The following is a 24,537-nucleotide window of genomic DNA, read 5'->3' on the forward strand; positions in this document are numbered from 1 at the left end:
GATGTAATTTTGATTAGCAACTGCCAATCTACTAAAACTGTAACAATGAAAAATCAGGCCTATCATCCCTACAAGTCAGCAATAGGTTTTGTTTAAAAAGTATACTTTTAAATTTATGGTGCTTTTTAAAAAGTATACTTTTAAATTTATGGTGCTTAAGACAAAAGCAAAATGATACTACCTGTCCAAGTGGGCAATGGTGACAATTTCTCCTCCAACATAATAATTTAATCTGTTCACAGAACTTGTGTAAATGAAGCAATCGCCTACCCACAACCCTGTTTTCACAATTTCCTGAATCTCACCAAGGACCTACAAGAAGAAGAGAAAGTTTATTATTACCTTCTTCAGCATTAGAAATCCTGTCAGTAACAAAAAAATGATTATAACTAAGGGTGATAAGGCAGAATAAGGGACACAAAGCAAAATCCTGTTTCAAGAAAGAAAATCTACCCTCAGAATTTCTCTCCTTTCTTCCTTTAAGAACAGAATCCTGCATGACTGTTTGTAATGTAAAATCTCGTTGTGCCAAAGCTGTGATCTAAACTCCTAACACACATGAAATTGGCTAGTAAGTATTTCATACCATCTTCCAAGACATCTCCACAATGGATGATTTATCTCTACCATTTGAAAGCTCACTTAAATCAATCTGCCAAATTGTCTTAAGACCAAAACACCTTCTAATTTCCTTAACGAAAGACACCAAAGTTAATCTAAGGATTTCCTAAAATCAAAGCACAAATTTCTTTTAAACATAAATACTTTCATACCCTGATCTCTGAACCAAGATTTTAATTTTCACATTTTATCATAACTCTTTAAATGCTTAGTTTTCCCAAACCTAATCTATACTAAAATGTTAAAATGAGTGAAGTTCTGCTGTAAGAACTCAGATCACTTAAAAACAAAGCTAACATTGTGCTAATGTAATTACCTCAAATGCATCTTCAATGCCATCTTCAGTAACTCCCTCATGTGTTTCCTGCGCAGCCAAGACTTTTTCTGACAGATATTTAAGGATGAAAAATGACTCCTCAGTGGCAATACAGACTAGCTCTCCAGAGTCCGACCAGAAAATCTGTAACATGACAAAAAAAACCACAACAAATTATTTTGGATTTCTGAGTGGATAGGATAAACTGCATACACTTTGTTTCTCCCAGATTTATCTTACATTAAAGTGTAATGAACATATACATATATTTGGGAAGGTGGACAGGGCAGTGCTGTTCTATTTAGCCTAGAAATGGAAAGATTAAGGGAGACAGGAAAGAGAGCTGTCAGTGTTCAGTAGGCGTGCTGTGATTTACCAGAGGAGTAGTAGCCCATTCACTACTGTTCTAGAACAGTGTTAATTCAATTCCACCTGAACTTTTTTAGACACTGTTTTCATATCCACCTTCCACTATGAAATTTTTATATCAGATACTACAGTATATATGTTTATTCACATATAATGCATACACATATGGTAAATATATTAAATGATATGTATATATATAAATACTTACACATTATAGAGAGAAAGAGTTAAGTTTTTTTACCCCACACAAACCAATTTTTGTCCCCTTTGCCCACTGAGAGTAGGTGCTACTGAAGACAGAAACGGGACCCTAAGGAGGTGGATTTGTCTCCACAGATAATTTCCTGACAATGAAAGCTGTCACAGAGGCAGAGGCAATTTGAGAGGTAGAAAAATTATGTCACTAGAGACAGTTACCTAAAGTTTAAACAGCCATTGTCAGATGAAGTATGAAAATAGTCTCTGAAATGAGTGGGAACTTTAACAGCCTTTCTAAGTGAAGGACTTCAAGACTTCTTGTCTTCAAAGCATGGTTTTTTTTTACTCGGTCGGAAGCCATTTCAAATATGAAAAGCACTTGGCACTTTCTATATTTTTCAAAATATCCAGCACCTATTGCCTTATTTTAATATCACAATTCTGAGTGTCTAAGTAATCCCGAGGTAAATGGCACCATGCCCGACACAATGGGACAAAGACAGTAGGATTCAAGAACATTTCTGGGTCTCAGGAACCCAGAGCTCATCACAAAGACACACATTCCAAAAACAATGGAGGGAACTCACATGTTTGGGCTGAATTTCAATTCTGCGTATAAGTTCTGTATTGTCCCAGTCATAGAAAGCTAAGCCATTTACAGATCTGACACCCAGTAAGAAGCCTCCATAGATACCTAAAAAGAACAAAAAGGTTTTTGTGCAGATGTTTTTCAAGCTATTACAAAGCTTCTAAAAATTTGTAGTATATAAATAACACTCACTTTCAGCTCCAAAATCTGGTTTAAATGATTTTTTTTCCTTAAAGTTCTTAAATATCTTTACAACACTGTTGCTTTCTCGTATTGCATATCTGGGCAGGGGGAGGGAAAAACAGAAGGCAAACATAGCATATTATCTACTAAGCCATAATTCCACCAAACATTACAAGTTTCTTCCAATATATTTAAGTAGTAAACCATGCAAAAATATAAAATATTTGAAGATTCACTAGTATAATTGTTTCCTAAGAGTTGAGTGAACTCCTTATATAGTTGGGCAAATTATACATGGGTTTCACATTATTACACAAATTACTAGCACTTACAAATTATTTTATAAACTGAAAAAGACCCTAATGTCCATCAACAGGTGAATGACTGAACAAACTGTGATACACTTGTACAATGGAATCCTCCACTGCAGAAAGGAACTGATTACTTACTAACACATGCAACAACATGGATAAATCTCAAAAACAATGAGCTGAGCAAAAGAAGCCAGACAAAAGAGTGTCAACTGTATTAATTCAATTTATATGAAACTCTAAAGTAAACAAATCTAATCTATATGGTGCTAAAAAAGCAGATATTTGCCTGGGGCTGGGACACAGGGCTGTGTACTGACTATAACGAGAAACATGAGGATTTTTTTTGAGGTAACAGAAATGTCCTCTATCTTGATAGTACTGGTGGTTAATGTTTATAATTAGCTTAAATTCACTGAAATGGTCACTTAAAATAAATTATTTATATAAATTATACCTCAATAAAAGTGACTTAAAAATAAAAAACAACTTTTGTAAGTGGCTCACTAGTCATCCATGTTTGGCAAAAACTTAAGAAAATTATATACAATTCAGGCTTCTGCCTTGAAAAGGGGCTGTGGCCACTGCTGGCTATTCAAAAGCATTCACTGACAATTGCTGTACTGAAAACAGAAAAGATGCTGAACAGTGTCTCAGCTGGATAAAGTGAAAAGGGGAACTACCAAACCAGAGGCAGTGGTTTGTCAAGAAAGGTAAGGCCATTCAAAGTACGTTTTAGTCTATGGAACTGTGCACAAATGAGTATATTTTGGAAATTTATAAAAAAATCAAAACTATTCTTTAACTTCTCAGTTAATCTTTTGTTTTTTAAAAAAGATGCCTATTATTACACAATACTAAGGCTTAAATTATCCACTCTTGGAGCCAGAGGCAATGCAAAATATGGGGAAACAAAACTAAGAGAACTGGGAAGGTGTAATTTGGTGTGTGGTCTGAAAATGACCAAAGCCCTAATGCTTATTACATACACCAAACTGGAATCAAAAAGGGACCAGGCAATGACTATCTAGTATAATAATTCAGAGTTAATGTATTTTTCCTGTTTTTAATGAGAACATTTTATGAACATCTGAATACAGATAGAATTTGTTTTATTAAGAATGGGAGGTAACATCATAGAAAATGAGTGTTTTAAAAAGATTCAGTGAAATTGTCAAAATGACATCGGACTATAGCATCTCTCCCAGGCAGCTCATAAAGGGGCAGAAACACCTCAGGACACCAGGTCAGAGGTCACCCCAGGTCACCTGCCAGGGACCTGATATGAGGGTCTACTTACTTTGCACCCAGGCTCTACCATGGGTTGCCATCAAGGAAATGGGTGCTGGACCCCCAGTTAACGGAATTATTAGGTCAGTTTGCATGAGCTAGCTCAATACTGAATTTATAAAGGGAAGAGGCAGCTCACGCTGCACAGCTAACCTTCTAACACACAGCTCTGATGAGAGCCCTTCTTTAATACAGAAAGCATAGCATCCACTGGGCTTCAAGAACCTCTTTAACCCAGCCACACACAGAACACCCACATGCAATCAGGGCTGCCTGGATATCACACAGTGTACTTACTCTGAAGAATCATGGGCCCATGCAAACTCCTGGGCAGATCCAAAGCTCTTGTTTCTCAGTGCCATTGCTGTGTAGATGATATACTCACCATCACCACAAACCACAACAAACCTAGAAATTAAAGAAGCCAGGGAAGGAATTATAGAGGACATGTACAAGAAACAATGATTCATATTCACTGTAAAATATTTCTTTTTTTAATACTAACCTGAGGATATTTTTTATTATTGATTTGACAGAGAGAAGAGAAACACCAATGTGAGAGAGAAACATCCATCAGTTGGATCCTGAATGCACCACAACTGGGATCAAACCCATAATTGAGGTATGTGCCCTGACTGGGAATTGAGCCTGCAACCTTTTGGTGTATGGGACAATGCTTCAACCAGACCACTCAGCCAGTACTATGGTAAAATATTTCTAATAAACATTATTTCAGTCAGCTATTACAACTAAACCTAAAATCTTTTAAAGTTATACATGTCTATGAATGCAGAGCTAGATTAAATACTCTACCCAGCAAATCCAAAAGCAAATTATGAAATGGGGTTATTGCTGCAGTGGCTTTCTTTTATAAACAAAGGAGACTGGGAACAGGAAGATGAGAATGGCTGGAGATGCACTGGAGAGGATTTCAATAACTCAACCAATACTGGTTGAGCACCAAGATGCCTAGCACCTTGCCCATTACATTTATGCCATAAGAAGGCACTATCCTGTTCCAAGACCACCTTCATTTTAAAGCTGATCATCCACCGGGCGCAGTGTTGCATGCCTATAGTTCCAGCAACTTGGAAGGCTGAGGCAGGAGAATCGCTTGAGCCAGGAGTTCTAGGCTGTAGTGCACTATGCTGATTGGGTGTCTGCATTAAGTTCTGCATCAATATGGTGACTTCCAGGGACCGGGGGCCAGCGGGTTGCCTAAGGAGGGTGAACCGGCCCAGGTCTGAAACAGAGCAGGTCAAAACTCCCATGCTGATCAGTAAAGCTGATCATTCAGATAAATACAAGTATCTTACTCCAGTTTTCAATGACTATTAAATTTATCAAAATGAACAGGATATTTTAGCATTTAAATAATGAGTATGAATAGAATGTTGAAGGTCAAAATTTTCTCAATAGATATAAAGCAAAGCAACCCTCTTTAAAAGCTGCAATTTAGAATACAGTAGTGGCTGCTACTGGACTAACAAAAGTGAACTGTGAAACTTACAGCAAAAAATGTTTTATGATATTAAGGGAAGATATATAATGTGTTTTTAGTCTTCAAAAAAAGACTTTCTTACAAATAATTACGAATACCATTTATTGAACCAGGCAGCATAGCTAGTTTATCTACTTTGTCTTCTTAAATACTCATATGCCCAGATCTACTGCAGATTAATTTTTAAAGCGCCACAGGCTTAAATTCATTGCACTAGCAACTCTTCTCTCACAAGATGTTTGGTGATTTAAAATTTTTGAGGAGGAACAGAACTGATGGTTCAAATTACAGAAAAGAAAAGGAATTATTGCCAATCCCAAAACCTTTTCAAAACATGTATACATACATATATACTTCAGCCCTGAAGTATACTTCAGCCCTGACCAGTGTGCCTCAGCTGGTTGGGCATCTTCCTGGAAACTGGGGATGGAGGGAGTGGTCACCGGTTCAACTGCCGGTCAGGACACATGTCTGGGTGCAGGTTCAGTCCCCAGTCGGGGCACATGAGAGGAAACTGATCGATGTTTCTCTCTCACAGCAATGTTTCTCTCCCTCTCTTCCTCCCTTCCCCTCTCTCTAAAGATAAATGAATGAAATCTTTGAAAAAAGATATACACATACACATACACACACTTCAGAGCCAGCTTTTTTTTTTAGGAGCAATGAGTCAGCAAATACTGAGAGTGTACCTGAGTCTCAGGGTAAGGCATGATCCTTGCCCTTAAAGGGGACAAGGACACAAACCCAACATATTTGAAATAAAACAGAAAACTATGTATCTGGTCAAAACTATGTGATGGGACCAGGCCAGGAAGGCAAATATGCTTTACCTTGCATGCCAGCTCCACCCATTGGTATGACTGCCTGCAGCTGTGCCAAGGATTGTGAGGCCAGGGCAAAAGCTCAATGAGGAATGCCCACCACAGGGCAGGAGAGTATACTCTGTGGCTATGCAAACCCTGCTCTAACATACACAGAGGCTCAGAAAGACACTTTGGTTTGGCTTACCGTCCATTAGGATTGTGCTGAATAGTCTGAGGGTAAATTTCACAGCTGCCCATATCCTTTACTGCCAGTGGCAATCTTTCTCCATCTTTAATTTCAGCATCTCCCATTGCTTTTAGGTTGGCCTGCTGGATTTCTGAATGCTTAGCCCAAATTATCTTTCCGTTGGCATCCATGGACATGGCAGGTTCCTCCCGACCAAGCTGGAAGAATGACAAATGACTCCCAGCAATGAAAAGGAAAAGCAAAACCACAACAGAATAAACAGTTCTGACTTCCTTTTCTTCCACTTCATACTTCCAGTGCTCAATCTCTTGTGCTTAATAAAAGTAGTGCTAGTTTAACGAAACTGGTGACTTGGAAAATGACTGTACTAAAACACAATGAAAATTGCTTCCCCTGGGTCCATCTATTCAGAGAGATGTTATAATTACTGATTACCTTAACAATGATACTCCCTTCATCATAGCCCAAAGCGACATTGTTGGACCCTCTCAGACTGGCCACACACCACACCCTCTCCATCCCATAATTCAATGTGCTCTCAAGGCGATAGGTGCTTGAATGCCATATACGCACAGTTCCTAAAAAGAAGAATGAAATACTCCTTTAATTTAAACGTCGACAATGAATTGTGTCAGGTGAACCAGACACATGGAAGTCTTTTATATGCAAACAGAAAACACTTCCTGGCAGCTTAATTTTTTAAAACCTATAGTCTGTAAGTGATTTTACAAAGTAACATAAGCAAATTAGTAACAGAAAGTATATAAGAAACTGAAACTAAGAATGTAATTTTAAATGGGAACTAATGAAAAGATTTCCTGGCTACAGTACATACTATGTGCCAGGTACTTCACACATGTGATTTCTTCTCGGCCTTTCCCTATAATCCCATGAGGTGGGTAAGTCCATTTCCAATTCATAATTTGCCCAAACCACATATCCACAAAGTGGCAGAACCTGAATTTGACCCCAGGTTTTACACTCCAAAGCACAGGCTTTTTCACTTTTTCTCTAGGGCTTCTGGATGTCCTCTTATCTAAGTAATAGAGTCAAAACACATCAGGATGAGGATGATGATGTCCCTTTCCTCTTTTATAGTTTAAGTATTCTACTCTAATAAAAATATTTAAAATCCTTGGAAAACTCCTATTATAATGCAGGGTTCTACCTGACTTAAATATCCACTTAGTAATAATTATAGGCATAGGAATAAACGTACATTTCCAACTTACCATCTTCTGAACCTGTGATGATGATTGGCAACTCAGGGTGAAAACTGGCACAGGACACATTTTGGGCATGTCCCTCCAGTGTCTGCACACATGTTTTGTTCTGTAATCAGACATAGAAAAGGTTTTTTTGGGGTTTTTTTTCAGAAAACATTTTTATCAGTGAAAATCAAGTAACTCATCCTTAATTTTGTCAGGTGCACAAATATAAATGACAGTAGTTGTGACACTCTAAAAGTATTCAGTACAGACAATTTTGAAATAGAATTATCTTGTATATACATATATCATAGTATAGACAAATGTAAATATCACACTTAAAGACAGAAACACACCCACACTCACACCCCCAAAAGATCTCTGGTTTGCATCTGAGTATTTCTCCCCAAATTCCTATAATAATGCCTTTAATGATTTTTTTTCTGTATTTAAATACAAAACTGGTTTTCTAGCCCTCATTTTATTAACTGCTTGGGGGAATTTTTATGTGAGAAACAAAAAAATAAAACTTAACAAAATCGTGAAGATAAAAACTATTGCTAACAAGAGTTCATAACTAGGTTTATAAGAGTCTATGTGGCTAAATGGCCGTACCAAGGCTATTTCATAACATTATTCATTGACCTGCTAGTTTTCAAATACAAACGGAAGTCTGCCAATGATGACACTAGAAGATGTATGAATTCATTTTAATTAAAATGTTAAAATTTCTTTTTAATCTGTTAACAGTTTTATTATTTTTTATATTAAATACCATGGGGCAGGATTATAAGGATGAAAAACCCAGTTAACAGCCACCTCACAGGGAATAAGAAAAATTCTGCCATTAAATTAGCAAAGGTAATGGGGAAAATTTACACTGTAAGAGGTGCCATTTCCCCACAGAATACCTCTTGGCATTGCCTGAATGAGTGGAATTAGCAATCAAAATAAATATTTCAAGAAGTAACAGCAACAGGTAAAATTTAAAGGGATTATTAAAATAATATTTGTAAGACTGACCAATTCTTGAGCTCTACTTAAAACCACAAAGAAAGACCAATCCTTTATTTATGAACTTCATAAAGGACTAGATGTGTAGCTGACATCTGCTAGTGACGATCTGGTAATATACAATTTGGTAGCCGAACAAATCGGCTTTTTTTTATTGTGTTTTCTAACCCTAAGAGATCATTAAAGGCAAAGGCTGTATGATGCTGTACACACACACACAAAAGTTCACCACAGGCCAACTACCAATGAAATGGTAGGTAAGCAACTCTTTTTCTGGTCAAGAGAAAAATAAAAGAAATAGGACTCTGCATGCTTCACACTGCAAGCTAAATTTCCCTAGAAAGTATCCAATGAAAATGGCTGCAGTTACAACAAGTGAAGGAAGAGGACTGGTGACATTCTCTCTGAAGGACGCAGCTGAGGTTGATCCCAGTTTCTCTAAGTGTGCTACCTTTCTGAGCTTTAAGCCTTCATTTCCAAAGTGTCAAGTTTCTTTTGATAGCTTCATCATTTCTGAAGTCTTTTACACTTTTCCATGAGTTGCCTTGTGTCAGTATGACTAAGTGAAACAACATGTGTTTTGGCATGGGTCCATCTTGTTCAGATGCATTCAGCAGAACAGCTTTGCTAGGTTCCATATAATTCAATTTATCATTTTCCTTGGGCATTTCAAAAACACATCCAATTTGGGATCCATTAATTCATCAGGTATTGCCTCTTTCCACAAAGCTTCCATATCTGAAATGTTTGGTGGAGCAAAAACTGCACCATAAACTTGTGTTTACTCTTTGCACTGGGACCATAGTCAAAAGACTGTAGCATTACTGACAAACAGTCACAGTCAACCCTGGGTCAGTAATCCCACTGCTCGGCCTCACACAGTACCCACGGGTTGCTGCAGTCTTCACTTTGAAACACACTTTTCTATCCATTGGATTTCACAACTTAAGATTTCTAGTGACCACATTTGTGAAGGAGCATTTCAATTTGAGATCTGTGGGAGGGTCGAGGACCATAATCTGTTCATTCTCCACCATGGCCCCAGAGGCGGACGCCATCAAAGAGACAGAACAGGGAAGGTGTGCACTCGCAGCGGCAGTTGGCTGGCTGAGGGCAGGGGCCTATGGTGGCAAGGGCTCAGCAGAACTCTGTGATCGGCCAGCAGCTCTGGGTCTCACAAGGACTTAACCCCACACCAGCTGCCGCCATCCAGCCACATGCACTGCGATCCTCAGCACCCCACGTGATGACTTCTACATGCCTACGGTGAGCACCTGGCAGTCAAGAGCCTAAAATTTCTAATTTCTACTATTAAATGAAAAACAAACATGATAGCATTTTATTTTTTAAACCATGATAGGCATTTGTTTTCATTTTTATGGGGAATTCTGGGACCACAACTTAGGTATGAATAACAAAGCCTTAAGTTATTATGCTACAAACAGAGTTCAACAATCCAAGTTTGAACTGTCCTGAAAGAAACATTAAGAAGCATGTCTAACATACAGCAAGTAAAGTTATAAAAGAACTGTACCTGATAGTCCCATATTTTAACCAGACGGTCATCTGCACCTGAAATGAGGTATGGTTTGTCGCCACCACTGTAGTAATCAATGCAATTCACGCCTTTCTCGTGTCCCTCCAAAGTGAAGTTTGGTGATGAAGAGCCTAGCTGCCAGACCTTCAGAGAGCAACAGCATCTGCCAGTCAATATGGGGTCTTGCTTTTCAGAAGACCGCTCTACCACCCCTCTGACATAGTATAAAAAATGCGAAAAGCCCAGGAGAGCAAAGCTAAGAGCATTCATTTTTTTCTCCACCCATTTGTTTTTGTCCTTTCTCACTTCACCTGAATTTCTAGGGGGCAGAATCACTACAGTGTAATCTGAAAATGTCAATTTCCAGGCTTCAATCCATATAGATTATGATTTAGTGACACAACAATGATCTTAGGAAACTAGATTTTTTAAAAATCCTCATCCAAGGATGTTTTTATTGCTTTCTTAGAGAGAGAGGAAGGGGAGGAGAAAGAGAAGGAAACAGAAACATCAGTGCTAGAGAGAAACATTGATCAGTCGCACCCCTACTGGGGATCAAACACGAGACCTTTTGGAGTATGGGATGACATTCCAACCAACTGAGCCACCTGGCCAGGGCAGAAAACTAGATTTTTAACAGACATACCAGGTGATCCACAGGTGACACTTTGAGAAAATTTAAGGGTAGGAAATGATTTTATGAGAGATTTAATGTAAAGCTAATGGAAGTGGATTTAGTGAGATGTATTAAAAAGAAAAAAATACTGCTTAATTAAAGTATGGAAAACTAGTCAAACATCACTACAGCATTTGTGTTGAACTTTATCTCTTTACAAATATTTAATGAGCACCTACTATGTGGGAGTCCCTGTGGGAAGTACATATGTTTATTACTTACTGTATACAACAAACTTTACTACAGCCAAAGAGAAGACAATTTTTATTCTCAAGACACCTAATTTAGTGAAAAAGCTTAAAACTAATTTCAAACTTTCCAACCTATGTCAAAGCAAGGATGATACAATGAAAGGAAAAAAAGGAAGGTCAAAACCCTAGTATGTTCAGACATATAACATTTAATAATAATTAGGCTGTCAAATAACATGTTATATAAGTTACAGGAAAAAATATTATACAGCTATAAGCATATATGTGTAAGCAACAGTTAATGCAATATGTCATTTTAGATCTTTGCATATAGAGAGATGTTAAATATTGTGATGGAAAAAGAAATATGACTGCATTCACTGCAACACATATTCAGCATCTAGTACAGGCAAGACACTGTGCTGCTTGCTAATGAATGTCTGCTTGAGCGAGGTGGGTGACACACAGTTCCTGTCCCAAACATCACCATTTCAGGGGATAAAAATTTCCAAAAGCACATTATTATTCAATGTGAAGGCCATAATAGAGGCAAAAAGCAATGAAGTAAATGGGATGAGCATGACTAGCTCTGTCTGGAGGTGAAATGGATGTCTGAAGAGCGCTTCTCAGAGTAAATAATTGTGCTAAGCCTTGAAGGATGAGTAATTCACCAGAGGAAAATAAATCAAAAAGGAAGGATAAAGGGTCCCGCAGGCAGAGGGAACAGTTAAGTAAGGTAAGATTCTGTGAACAGCGATGGCATCTCCAGAGAAAGGTGACTATTCCAGAGCTATAGAAGGTATCTCATAATTTAGCTGAGGCTAGTCTTGGAAGCCCTTGTATTCCACACTAGGCAATGGAATTTTATCCTTACACTGGCAACTGATAAGATAGAATCCATGTTTCAGAAGGATAACTGGCAGTATGGAAAAATGGAGTAAGAAAAAGAGAATGGAGGCAGATGAACTTGAAATAAAAATCAGATCCATAATCAGCAGAGGTAAACAACAAATCCACAAAAAGGAGAAGAAATAGTAACCTAGAGAAGATACAGGCATTTTTTAAATTTTGGGTTTGCAAAGGTTTAATAAGTCTTAAAATAGTGCTTCCACGTGGAAAAAAACTCCTTCATGAAGAATACTGAGTTGCCACAATATTTTTCCAAACAGAATATGCCTTTCTGGATCAAAAGGAGAAGCCTTAGTTTGACTTCAAAATGAAGTTTTGAGAGAAACTTCTAAGATGGGAACAACTTTCTGGGCAGCCAGTAAGTAGTAAAATACCTACAACAACTGTATTTCACAAATAACCCTAATTGACACAAATCCTGAACACCCTACCTTGATAGTCCTGTCCAAAGACGCACTGGCAAACTGATTGTTGTCTTTGGGGTTGATCACAATCTGCATAACATAATGGGTGTGTCCTTCAAACACCTGCGAGCAAGACCATTTTTTATCCCAGTCCCAGAGCTTAATAAGCATGTCATCTAGGCCAAAAAGAAAGTCTCAAGTTAGCTGCAGTTTTTATGTCTTTCATTCAAAAGTAAGCAGTCTCTGTGCCTTTTAAGGCAGATCTAACACAAATCATACATTTCATGACTTCCAGAAATAGTATCAGGATTGAATAGATTTTTCAAAAACCTTATTTATTCTAAGAATAAACTTAACTCTCTACAAAAAAGTGGAGATGAGATAAAAAGATAAATTACTAATAGCAAATATAAAATGTCATGGAAATACTGAGGACAGGCTCTGGGCTTTACAGAATGACAAAGGAGTAGTAATGCAAGTTTGATTAGCATGTAAGTATGACTAAACAATGATGGCAGTAACTATTAAAGGAATAAGCATATCTCTTATAATACAAGATTGATTTAAAAAGTGTGCATTACTTCTCAATTTTTAACTTAAAAATGATTCAAAGAGCTGTTACCAATTCAGTGCAACTTGTTTTAATTGTGATCCAAAAGGTCCACTGTTTTATACATAACACCAAGGAGCTAACGAGCCTGAATATAAAGGTAACACTGAGGAGGGTATATGGCAATCTGCCAAAAGCTCACTCATCAACATATAAATGAGCTTTCTGTTCAGCAGATGTTTAAGCATCTAGACCTTCAGGTCTTCTCTGACAGGAACTGGAGCTATTCTGCTATATAAATTCTAAATAGAGTTCTATTTCATTAAAATATAAAAGCAACCAGCATCAATAGCAAGTTAATGGATTTAAATAGTTTAAAGGCTGTATGGAATTAGAACTCTACTTGTAAGAGCAGTAAAGAATTACAAGTCTCACTGAATGAAATCACTCAGAGATGCACATGACCAAAAGGGGTCACCTCTTACCACTGCTGGTTAGAATGAAAGGCTGGGTTGGATGAACAGCGATACAGCGAATGTAGTCTGAGTGTGCTTCGAACATATGAACTCTCTCCAGAGTATTGTAATTGAACACTCTAATCTGCATGTCATCCTAGAAATGGAAATTTTAAAATTATCATTACAGTTATGAATTGCACGGAAAATTATACTATAGGCTCATGTTATAAAGTCCATGCTTCAAAGCATTGTGGTAATTTACAAAACAAATCAAGAATCAAAATTCTGTAACTCATTTATATAATCTTTGACCAATTCAGAAAATGCGACTAGAAACTCATGTAATTACTTACCGCTCCTGTTACAACCCAATTCTTCCTTGCAACAAACTTGGCAGCTCGAACAGGAAGATCACACACTTCAAATGTTTTCACCAGCATCTTTAAAATTTAACAAGAATATACACTTTGAGTTACGGGGAAATAACTGAAAAAATCTTTTCTGTTATACTTTAAACATCTAATTATTTAGACCACTTCTGATTTAAAAATATTGTCAGGCACCCTGGCTGGCATAGCTCAGTGGATTGAGCGCGGGCTGCAAACCAAAGTGTCGCAGGTTCGATTCCCAGTCAGGGTACATGCCTGGGTTGCAGGCCATGATGCCCAGCAACTGCACATTGATGTTTCTCTCTCTCTCTCTATCTCCCTCCCTTCTCTCTCTAAAAATAAATAAATAATAAAAAAATATTGTCAGGCAAAAATATGAAAGCTCAACAGTCAAGTTAAAAAACAGATCAATCATGCTTTGCTTTAACAGGTTTTTAAAATATGTATAAAAGGTAAGAAAAAACAAATGTCCACAAGATGGAACTCCAGATCCTCTGTGCTCCAGCCCTTCCCTGCTTCTCTAGCCTCATCTGTGGCTACTCTCAAATTACCTTTCCTCCTGTTCCCTCAGCCTGAAAACCCGCCCACAGCACTTTCTACCCCCCTTTCATAACTTTACACCTTTAAAATCATGTGTTTAACATCAATCCTTCCTGTTGGGCTCCCCAAGGGTGGAAATCTTGTATTCTTAGAGCCTAAAACAGTGACTGGAAAACCACCAGTGTGTTTTAAGTATTTGTTGAATGAATCAGCCGTTTCTTTTTAAAATAAAACCCATAAATAAAATAAAACTCAGGATATAATTTTTCTGTACACTTTAACGTATTATCCATACAAATGCTATTCATCTCTTTTTAGTACAGTATGAAAACAGTGACTTAGATGTACCTTTAAGCTGCCCCAAAAGGAATAATAGAGCAAGTATGAATGCTTTTCTTTGTTCTCTCACTGTGATTCCTTGTTCTTTAAAATTCTGAAGAATCAAACTATCATTTTTCAATCTCTTTTTGTATCACAGAGTAATAAAAACAGCACAATCTTAATGATTGATTAACCACGTAACTAAACAAAAAGAATAGGGACTAGTTCATCCGAACTGTTGAGCCTACTCTGGCTTGAGGAGCTTCTTCAGACAAATAATGAATAAATGGGGACATCAATTCCAACCTGTACAAATGCTACCAGTCGACTGTGATATAGACGCTGAGAACAGACAGAAATGTGATCTGTAAGATGACAGACAAATCCACAAAAGCTCACAGGAGGAGCCAACAAACCCAGGGATCTGTTGAGCAGTAAAAGAAAAGCAGCTGTAGAACAAGCAGTCATGTTCAGATCCACGTTAAGTGTTGTGGCTGATACAAATGACATGAGATCTGGTTTCCACACTCTCAAACCTGAACTATCTAAAGAGGGGGAAATGCTGCACACTCAACACCCAATGTAAGTTAGGGAAATAATGGCTAACACACAGGTCTCATACACAATTTACCTAATTTTATTTAATCCATTTGACAATCCTGTGATGTAGGAAAGGAAATAACATCTTTATCTCAGATAAGTAAACCGAGCCTGAACCTGAGCTGACAGAGGGATCCCTAGAAAGAATTAGCAGGTATGGTGGGGGTGAGGGGAAGCATCAACATATTTGCTAAGCATAAAATCAGAAAGGTTTCAAACATATGAATGAAGAAGTAGACAAAAAAGAATAAAAAAACAAAACCATGAAACAGAACCTATATTATCTGCATCAAGGAAAAGGAATTCACAAGGTAAAAAATCAGAAATTACAGAAGAAAGAAATCCTGAAATAGTAAAACAATTATAAATGGAATGTTCATTATTCACTGGTTCAACGAATAATTATTGAGCACTTACTATGTGTCAAGTAATATTGTAGGCACTTGGAAACAGCAGAGAACAAAGTGTTAATGTGCAGTCATTGTTTCGTTACAGGGACAAAAGGCTCTAGCAGGGTTTTTAGGTTTACTCCTGATGTTAGTACCCTTAGTCTATTTCTGCCTTCTTAAATTCCTCAAATGTGAATTTTTATCTGGACTCTAGAACTTAACCTTGGACACTGAGGACAATTACTGTACAAGAGACACATAACTTGTACAGTACAGTGCTGACTATCTGTTCTGCACTTCAGAAGAAAAAGATCAAATGTGGTCAAGAAAGACTAGAAAATATGATAAACTAATTTGAAGGATACATTATTTACTCATATGAAAGAGAACAAAACAAGCATTTAAGGCAAATATTCTGTAAAATGCATATTCTCATATGTGTAATCAAAAGCTGACTACAAATATTTCTGATATAATTTATAATTTGTATGGCTGATTAAAACTTATCTACATATCATATTAAGCACTGGAGGAAAAATAAAATTAAAAATTCCATTCTTAAGACTATTAGACTAATCACTAAATGGAAAAGTAAACACCATTAAATACCTTTTCCACAGCCAAGTAATCTTATATTGGTGTTGGTTTCCTTAATCTCAAAGAAAAGCTAATACTACCTACATCAGAATTTAACATTTACAGACTGTGTTTCTATTAGAAGCCTAGAACTGTGCCTTCTGCAAGCTATGTTTCTCTTTACTGAACACACTTTGTACCAATTTGAGGAAGCATTACTGGACTCTGATATGCTATTTTTTCTCTGTCATTATAAACACAGTCTAACACAGTATTTCAAATAAAGGCCTTAAAAATTCCTACCTGTGTTTCATGATTCCAAACGCACACACTGCCATTATAAAGACTCGCCAACATCCACGGCTCTGTAGGGTGTAAATCCACACTCTTAACTCGATCTGATCGAGCAGTTAGCTTTCTCTTGATATCAAGTCGTAGAGGCTAAGAAGAAATAACATTAAAAAAAGTAAATTGTTATGCCAAATAATATGTTTGAAATTGTAACTAAAAACAGTGCATTAACAGGCCTACAAAACAATTCAGTTTTACTCTAGGAAACTGTAGACACAGTATCAAGTCTAAATGTTTGGATGGAGAAGTAGATCAAAAAGAACAACAAAAAACCAGAATGATATCATCTTCATCAAGGCAAAGAATTCACAACATAAATTCTACTTCCTCACTCATACACACAAAAAATATAAATATTTAAAATTTTAAAATGTATAGCAGCAATCATCAAACTTTTTGATCTCAGGGCCCCTTTATACTCTTAAAAAATTTTAAGGACCCTAAAAATAATTTTTATGTGGGTTATATATATTGATATTTACCATGATAAAAGTTAAAACTGAGACAACTTAAAATATTTATGTATCCATTCATTTTCATATAACAAGAATAAACCCATTTCATGTTAACTTAAATAACATACTTTTATGAAAAGTGTATTTTCAAAAGAAATTTAGTGAGAAGAGTAGCAACATTTCACATTTTTAATAAAACTTTAAATTTTGAATTAATAGAGACAGTTGGTTTCTTCTATCTGCTTCTGCCTTCAATATATTGTGATATGTTGTTTTGTGAAGTATATGGAAAAAAAAACTGTCCTCACAAAGATATGTAGTTACAAAGAAATATTTTAACATTTTTTTCAAATAACTGTGGATATACTTCTTTGATATCACACCAAAACTTAACAAGTGGTAGTTTCTTAAAGGTTAGTTGCTGTGTGAAATCTGAAACTATACAAATGAACTTTTTTTAAAAAGAAAACTCCCACTCTTTTTTTTTAAAGATTTTATTTATTTATTTTTAGAGAGGGAAGGGAGGGAGAAAGAGAGAGAGAAACATCAATGTGCAGTTGCTGGGGGCTGTGGCCTGCAACCCAGGCATGTGCCCTGACTGGGAAATGAACATGTGATGCTTTGGTTCACAGCCTGTGCTCAATCCACTGAGCTACGCCATCCAGGGCCAAATGAACTTTTACACTTTGCTACTTAAAACCTATTGTTCTAGTCTGTATTTTTAATAGATCCATGCATCATTTTGTAACATCATACATCAATTACTTGGAAAATGTTGGTTCAATGAATTACACAGATCTTCCAAATGTTGCCATACTGCATTATACAGTATCAAAATCACATGTATTAATATCACCATCGACCTCAACTGATAAGTTTTAGAAAACTGTTAAGGTCAGCGATAGAACTTTTCTAAAATTCTAACTTACACGAGAAAGCTCTTATTTTTTCATCATCAAAAAATACTGTCAGGGACTTCTTTCAGCTTTTAGAAAATGTCTGCCAAACAATCAGGTCTGAACACTGTCAGCCGTTGTTGCAAGTAAAGCTAGCAACTTAAACAACAGTATGCAGCAGAAGTGCCTTATGCATACTTCCCATTCACCACACACAATAATGTAGAAGGTGTATATACAAGTGTTAATATGTGATACAAGTAGTATTTTTTTTACTGCTTCATCAATGATATTCTTAATGAAACTGGCTTTTTAAAAAGAAAACTGTGTGACAGTGAAGAATACACTATCACTAGAATTTGGTGACACTGCACCAGTAGTTTTACCTTTCATTACTTTCACAGCATCAGTACAAATATCAACACAGGGAAAAAGGCCCATAGTGTCTTACTATTAGGAAAATAATTTGTGGACCTCCTAAAAAAAATATGGGGAACTCCTATGAGATAATGGACCACATTTTGAGAACCCTTGGTTTATCGATTATCTGGTAAATAAACATAAAATATCTACTAAATCACCATTTCTGGCCATGTCATTAATGTCATATAAGAAAGTATTATTAAGAAAGAGTCATGAAGTCTTAGTAACCCTAAATCACAATATTAATCAAGACAGTATAGTATTGGCATAAAAACAGACATAGATCAATGAAACAGAATAGAGAGCCCAAAATAAACCCACATATATATGTGGGCAAGTAATTTATGACAAAGAAGCCAAGAATACACAATAGGGAAAGGCTGGTCTCTGAATAAATGGTGCTGGGAAAACTGGAGAGCCACATGCAGAACAATGAAACTGGACCCCCATCTTACACCACCCACAAAAGTTAACTCAAAATTGATTTAAAACAACAATGTAAGACCAGAAACCATAAAACAAAAAGCTCCTTGGCATCCGTCTTAGGGGCAATTTTTTTAATCTGGCAACAAAAGCAAAGAAAACAGAAGTAAATATAAACAAGTGAGACTATATCAAACTAAAAAGCTTCTCCATAACAAAGGTAACCACCACCAAAATTAAAAGGAAACCTACCAAATGAGAGAAAATAATTGCAAATCATATATCTAATAAGGGGCTAATAGCAAAAAAAAACATTAAAAATTCATACTAACCAATAACAAAACAGAAACAATCCAATTTAAAAGGGGGCAGGTGATCTGAATAGACATATTGCTGAAGAAGACAATTGCTGACTGGGGATAGACATATATTCAGCAATAGACATATTGCTGAAGATGGCCAACAGGTATATAAAAAGATGCTCCACATCCCTACTCTCAGGGAAGTGCAATTCAAAACCACAGTAAGATAGGACCTCATACCTGTTAGAACAGCTCTATCAAAAACACAAGAAATACCAAGTGTGGGTGAGGATACGGAGAAAAGGGAACCCTTATCACGCTTGGTGGGAATGTAAATTGGTGCAGCCACTATGAAAAACAGTATGGAGTTCCTCCAAAAATTATAAATAGAACTACATGATCCAGCAATCCTACTTTTGGGTATTTATCTGAAAAAAACAAAAACACCAACTCAGAAAAATATCTGCACCCATCAATGGGTGAAGAAATACAATTTATATGCATACACACTACAGTGAATATTATTCGGCCATAAAAAGAATGAAACTTTACTATGACAACATGGATGGATTTTGAGGGCATTACGCTAAGTAAATAAGTCAGACAGAAAAAGACGAATACTGTATAATCTCACTTATATGTGGAATCTTTAAAAAAAAAATCCCAAACTCGCAGATCTGTTCACAGAGAACAGACTGGTGGCCGCGAGAGCTGGGGTGCAGGGGCTGGTGAAACGGGGGAAGTCAAAGGGAACAGACTTCCGGTTATAAAGTAAGTCATGGGATGTAACACACAGTGCTGTGTCTATGGTTAACAACACTGTGTTGCATGTTTGAAAGTTGCTGACAGTAGATCTTAAAATTCTCATCACAAGAAAAAACAAATTTTTGTAACTATATATGGTGATGAATATTAACTAGACTTACTGTGGTTATCATTTCATAAGATGTATATACAAATATCTAATCACTATATTGTGATTATTGTTATATTTCAATTATATATTGAAACTCATATAACACCATATGCCAATTATACCTAAAAAAAAATAGAGTTCTTCGGAGAAAGTAGATTTATTTTGACAGTAATGCTAGACAATGTAATGTGTGATCAATATGAATTATATCTATGTCCATGAAAGCCTTTGGAGCAAATGGAAGCGTTACAATACTTTAATCGATTTAGTTTGCAGGAACCTAATGGAAAGCAGAACAATTTTAAACAAGAACTCAAATACTCTCTCAAGCCAGAAAATACTAATAGTTTAAAATTGCCTTTTATACCTGGCTAAGTAGCTAACATCGGTTAGAGCATTGTTCTGCCAAGGTTGCTGGTTCAATCCCTGGTCAGGGAACACACAAGAATTAACCAATGAATGCATAAATAAGTGGAACAACTAACTGATGTTTCTCTCTCTCTCAAATCAATAAACCTGCCTTTTCAACTTGGATTTCTCATCTAAACCACAGAACAAAAAATGATTTAAATAACAATTTTCTTAATTCTTTCAAAGATACCATTCGAGGAAAACTTTCATATAAAATACATGGTGACTTACAGCAGCAGTCTTAATTCTCTTTAGGCAAATTGAGGAAGACTGATTTAAAATGTATTTCCCCTTCAACGGCTCTTAAACACAAACTGCAAGTTTATCTGGCAAGTTGAGCTACTGTCAAACTTTTATTTTTGTGAACTTCCATGATGTTCATGAATGGGGCAGAGATTTAAGGTTACTTTCCAACTCAAAATGAAGATCACTGGATAATTTTGGCAAAGATAATTTCCTGAAACAAAACAAACACCTTACAAGGCTTTTGTTCATCTTTTTGCATCTGTATCAAATTTAGGTCACTGATTGCTTTGAACCTTGTTCCTACTTCTATACACTCCTCACCCACTTGTAGCAACACTTGTACCCCTTATTTTACTTTACTCCTCCCTTACTTATACCCTCCAACCTGTACCCCTTAATTTACTTCAAAAGATTAGAATTCTTTGGATCTTCTCTACCATCACCACGAAAAACGTTTCCACTGTCATCCCTTCCTCTCCATCTCAAATTTTCTACTTTCAAACCACCATCTTCACAATCTTTGTTTATTCAAGGAAGCATGGCCTTTTACTTGATCCATTTCTGAATTTTGCTTCATCACAAATTTTCTTTTTCTGATCTCTTCTGAGTCAACAAACATGCAGTGTCTATTATGTACCAGGAACCATGGTGGGGACTTTCACTAAGCCAGCACATCTCATACTTTTCCTCTACTGAGGAAATTAGACACCTACAAATTGTGTATAGTTTATCACTAAGTGTTTTAAATAATTGATTACTGAGCAAAAGTGATGCTACAAGAAGGTGGTCCAGGGGACTGAGATATCCTACGGTACCTTTACCTTCCCCTACTGCACAAATCCATTTCAAAAGCACGGCCAAGAAAGAGCTCTTGCTATACTTCTCTCAACATGTAAGTGACTGCTTTGAATGAGACACTGTACTAGGCACAGGCACTCTGGAATACAAAGATTAATATACTCACACTGTACCCTCAACTCTAAATGCCTCCCTCCATCTTCCAAAAGCTGAATTTGTATAGGACTCAGCTGAAATGCTATCTCCACCACTATGATCTTTCTGATTACCCTAGCCAATAGCATTTCCTTTGGGGCCCTACAGATTAAATTTTAACCTTTGAAAATGTGTACATGTCCCTTTTTGATTTCTGGAGTAGATGCTCCTTAAGGGCAGGGTCACTGCTTATTTGTCTTTATCTGCATAGCACCTTATATAGATATACCTCGGAGATAGTGTGGTCTGATTCCAGACCACTGCAATAAAGCAACTCAAATGAATGTGTTGGTTTCCCAGCACACAGAAAAGTTATGTTTACACTATACTGCAGTCTATTAAGTGTGCAACAGCATTATGCCTAAAAGAAACCAACAACAATATACATAACAATTAAAACTGCTAACCATCATCTGAGCCTACAGTGAGTTGTAATCTTTTTGCTGGTAGAGGGTCTTATCTTCAATTTGTAAAAAACAAAAACAAACAAACAATCCCCCTGCCCCCAGTATTTGTGAAGCGCAATAAAGCAAAAGCAAAATAAAATGAAGTATGCCTGTGTTTGGGTACAGGGGTTTAAGATAGACAGTATAGCCCAGGTCTAGAGGATTGTGTTGAATTCAAATTTCAGTTCCAGCATTCATTAAAATGTGCAACAGAGAGCAAGTTAACTTCTCTTAGGCTCAACACAGGTAAAAGAGTGATAACACAATTATCTTTTAGTGTTACGGAAATAAATTCAGTGTTAAACAGAACAGTGCCTGGCCTACTGTTTGTTCATAACTCACTCTCCCAGATGTAATGAGAATCAGGAGGCAAAAGTTTAGCGAAGTGCATGGAACATAGTAAACACTCTCTAGTAAATGAGTGAATAAATGAATTCATTTTGTATCTTAAAAGATTTTAAATTGTGTTAAAATGAAGGAAATTATAGAAATATATTCTTTAATGTACAGATTACAAAACAAAACTTAATTAGGCATAGCCAAGGGCCCTTCCCAAAAATGTCCATTACTGAAAGCACAGCAGACCCCACCCTGAGTACGTTGTTGATATGACTTGAAAGGCCTGAAGTCTTGTTCAGGGGCTATGAGCCTGGTGACCCAAGAAAGTTCACAGATAAGACCAGTGGGCAGGGCGTCCATGAGTGAGCCCACTGAAATTTTATGCAACATGGTGTTTCTCTATGCATTTTTCTGGGAGTATCTGTAACTTTCAACAGCTTGCCCTAGGAATCAATCTCTGTTGTATTTCCAATTGCCTCAATTAGCCTCCTACAAACTTAATTTTAAGTTTTATTTTTAACTGCCAGATGAGGAAGTTTAACTTATTAATTCTGAAGTTCTTCTAGCTCCAAAGTCTTTGAACCTGTGCTTCATAACAAGCAAAAAGAAAAAGGAAAAAAGGCTGGAAAATGTTTAAACTAAAATAAAATACTCACTTTCTTACTTTTTTTCAAAAATAATATTTTACACTACTTTTTTAAAAATTATAACACTCTTGTGAAAAAGTATTTCAGGGCATTTTTGAGGGAGAGGGTGATAATAAAAAAAAAGTGCTGCCATTCTTACCAGCCACCAGATTTGCAAATGTAGAAAAGCAGGCCAGTTTGATAAACAACTCTCTCACCCTTCTTTTCCCCTCAGAAACCTAAGCCAGAATCTCAAAGCATTTGGAACCCCACTTTTGACTCCTTATACATTCTATTTACTTTCTTTTTTGCTCATCTGCTTAAGCTCGTAGTTTGTGGTCAGCACACACACTATGCCAGGATTAAGTTCAACCACAGCGTAAGAGCAGCTGTCACTGTTTTAAAGGCAGAATGAGGTAATTTTGCCAAAGCTTTCTACGAAGTTCATTTACAGCCTTCTGTACTTCCAAACTGAACCATGACCACGGACCCCGCTGCAGACTTCAGGAGCTCCGTCAAAGGCCATAAGCACCAGTGGAGTCATGGAATCCCCGGCCCAATTCCAGGTATCGCTTCCCCGTAAACCACCCCAGTCTCCAGGGTCCCACCGCCTCCTCACGAACACAAACTGGACTAGGACCCAACAAGGCCTGAAGCGGCGGCCACAGCGGGAGCCCAAGCCGCTTCTTACCGCGGGCCCCAGACCAGGATTCCCATGCATTGGCCTCAGACAAAGGGGTCTCGCTCCCTCCTGCAGGGTCTGGACCTACCATGGCTCCGTCAGTCCGAACTGGGACGCCGTCACTAGAAACCGGCAATGAAGTCCCTGAAGAGACTCACCCACCCGCTGACCGACGGACTGACTGACGTGGAACTTCCGGGAAGTGATTCTCGCGATAGTGAAAGCTACGACGCGAGCGCCTGCGCAAACCAGGCGTTTGGCTGACGTTTTCCTAAGCCCCTCCCCAGTTTCCTAGGCAACGTGGTCCACCGTGCTGCACGTAATCGTCCTAGGGCCGCTGGAGCAGACGGGTTGTGGCCTTGGCCACGGAGGAGAAGGTAGTGTCGCCGCTAAGCTTGAACGAAAACCTGAAAACCGAGAGATAAAAAGGATGGCAAAAACGAAATGATTAATTCCTGCTGGACACTAAGGCAGGGGGTCCCCCCCACATAGAAGAATTGTGTCTTAGGGCTGAGAATTGCTGTAAGGCTCTCTCTGACTCTAAGGAGAGGAATGGGAAGAGAGAGACGAGACAAGGTTCTAAGCCCATAGTACCCTAATGGGCTACGCAACGTGGCTCAGAAAGTCCCCTGCGGACCCTGGACCTGGCACTTGATTGAGGCTGGGAAGGTATGGGCTGGACCCTGGGCTGAGCTTCAGCCCTCTGAGGTCAGAGTGGGAGAAGAGCCTTCCGTTGTGAAGCTCCCCAGGAGATAGCACTACCCAGCAGTGCATGGTCACCTTTCATTGAGTATCGACTGTGTTATTCACTCATTTAACAAATATTTAATCGATCTTTGGTTGTCTGCCAGACATACATTCCTCTCAAATCCTACAC

The 24,537-nt window shown here is 37.4% G+C and overlaps 1 protein-coding gene across 2 annotated transcripts in view; it reads right to left on the bottom strand.

Moving 5' to 3' along the window:
• COPB2 (COPI coat complex subunit beta 2) overlaps positions 1-23,872 on the bottom strand; it is a 33,038-nt gene extending 9,166 nt beyond the window's left edge. Inside the window, exons 1-15 of one of the 2 annotated variants that reach the window (XM_045856924.1) lie at positions 23,749-23,850; positions 20,560-20,785; positions 16,455-16,592; positions 13,690-13,776; positions 13,364-13,490; positions 12,356-12,504; positions 10,146-10,292; positions 7,622-7,721; positions 6,825-6,967; positions 6,387-6,586; positions 4,175-4,285; positions 2,286-2,374; positions 2,092-2,198; positions 938-1,081; positions 182-312 (exon numbers count right to left, since the gene is read on the bottom strand). In XM_045856924.1, the coding sequence (XP_045712880.1) occupies positions 182-312; positions 938-1,081; positions 2,092-2,198; positions 2,286-2,374; positions 4,175-4,285; positions 6,387-6,586; positions 6,825-6,967; positions 7,622-7,721; positions 10,146-10,292; positions 12,356-12,504; positions 13,364-13,490; positions 13,690-13,776; positions 16,455-16,508 (1,589 nt within the window). In that variant the 5' untranslated portion in view covers positions 16,509-16,592; positions 20,560-20,785; positions 23,749-23,850. Of the gene's footprint in view, positions 1-181; positions 313-937; positions 1,082-2,091; positions 2,199-2,285; positions 2,375-4,174; positions 4,286-6,386; positions 6,587-6,824; positions 6,968-7,621; positions 7,722-10,145; positions 10,293-12,355; positions 12,505-13,363; positions 13,491-13,689; positions 13,777-16,454; positions 16,593-20,559; positions 20,786-23,748 lie in introns of both variants that reach the window. The other variant, XM_045856923.1, reaches the window with a different exon arrangement.
• Between the last annotated feature and the right edge of the window lie 665 nt (positions 23,873-24,537).

This window comes from Phyllostomus hastatus, unplaced genomic scaffold (assembly GCF_019186645.2).
Source record: "Phyllostomus hastatus isolate PE091 unplaced genomic scaffold, TTU_PhHast_1.1 phas_scaffold_129, whole genome shotgun sequence".
Classification (NCBI taxonomy): Eukaryota; Metazoa; Chordata; class Mammalia; order Chiroptera; family Phyllostomidae; genus Phyllostomus; species Phyllostomus hastatus.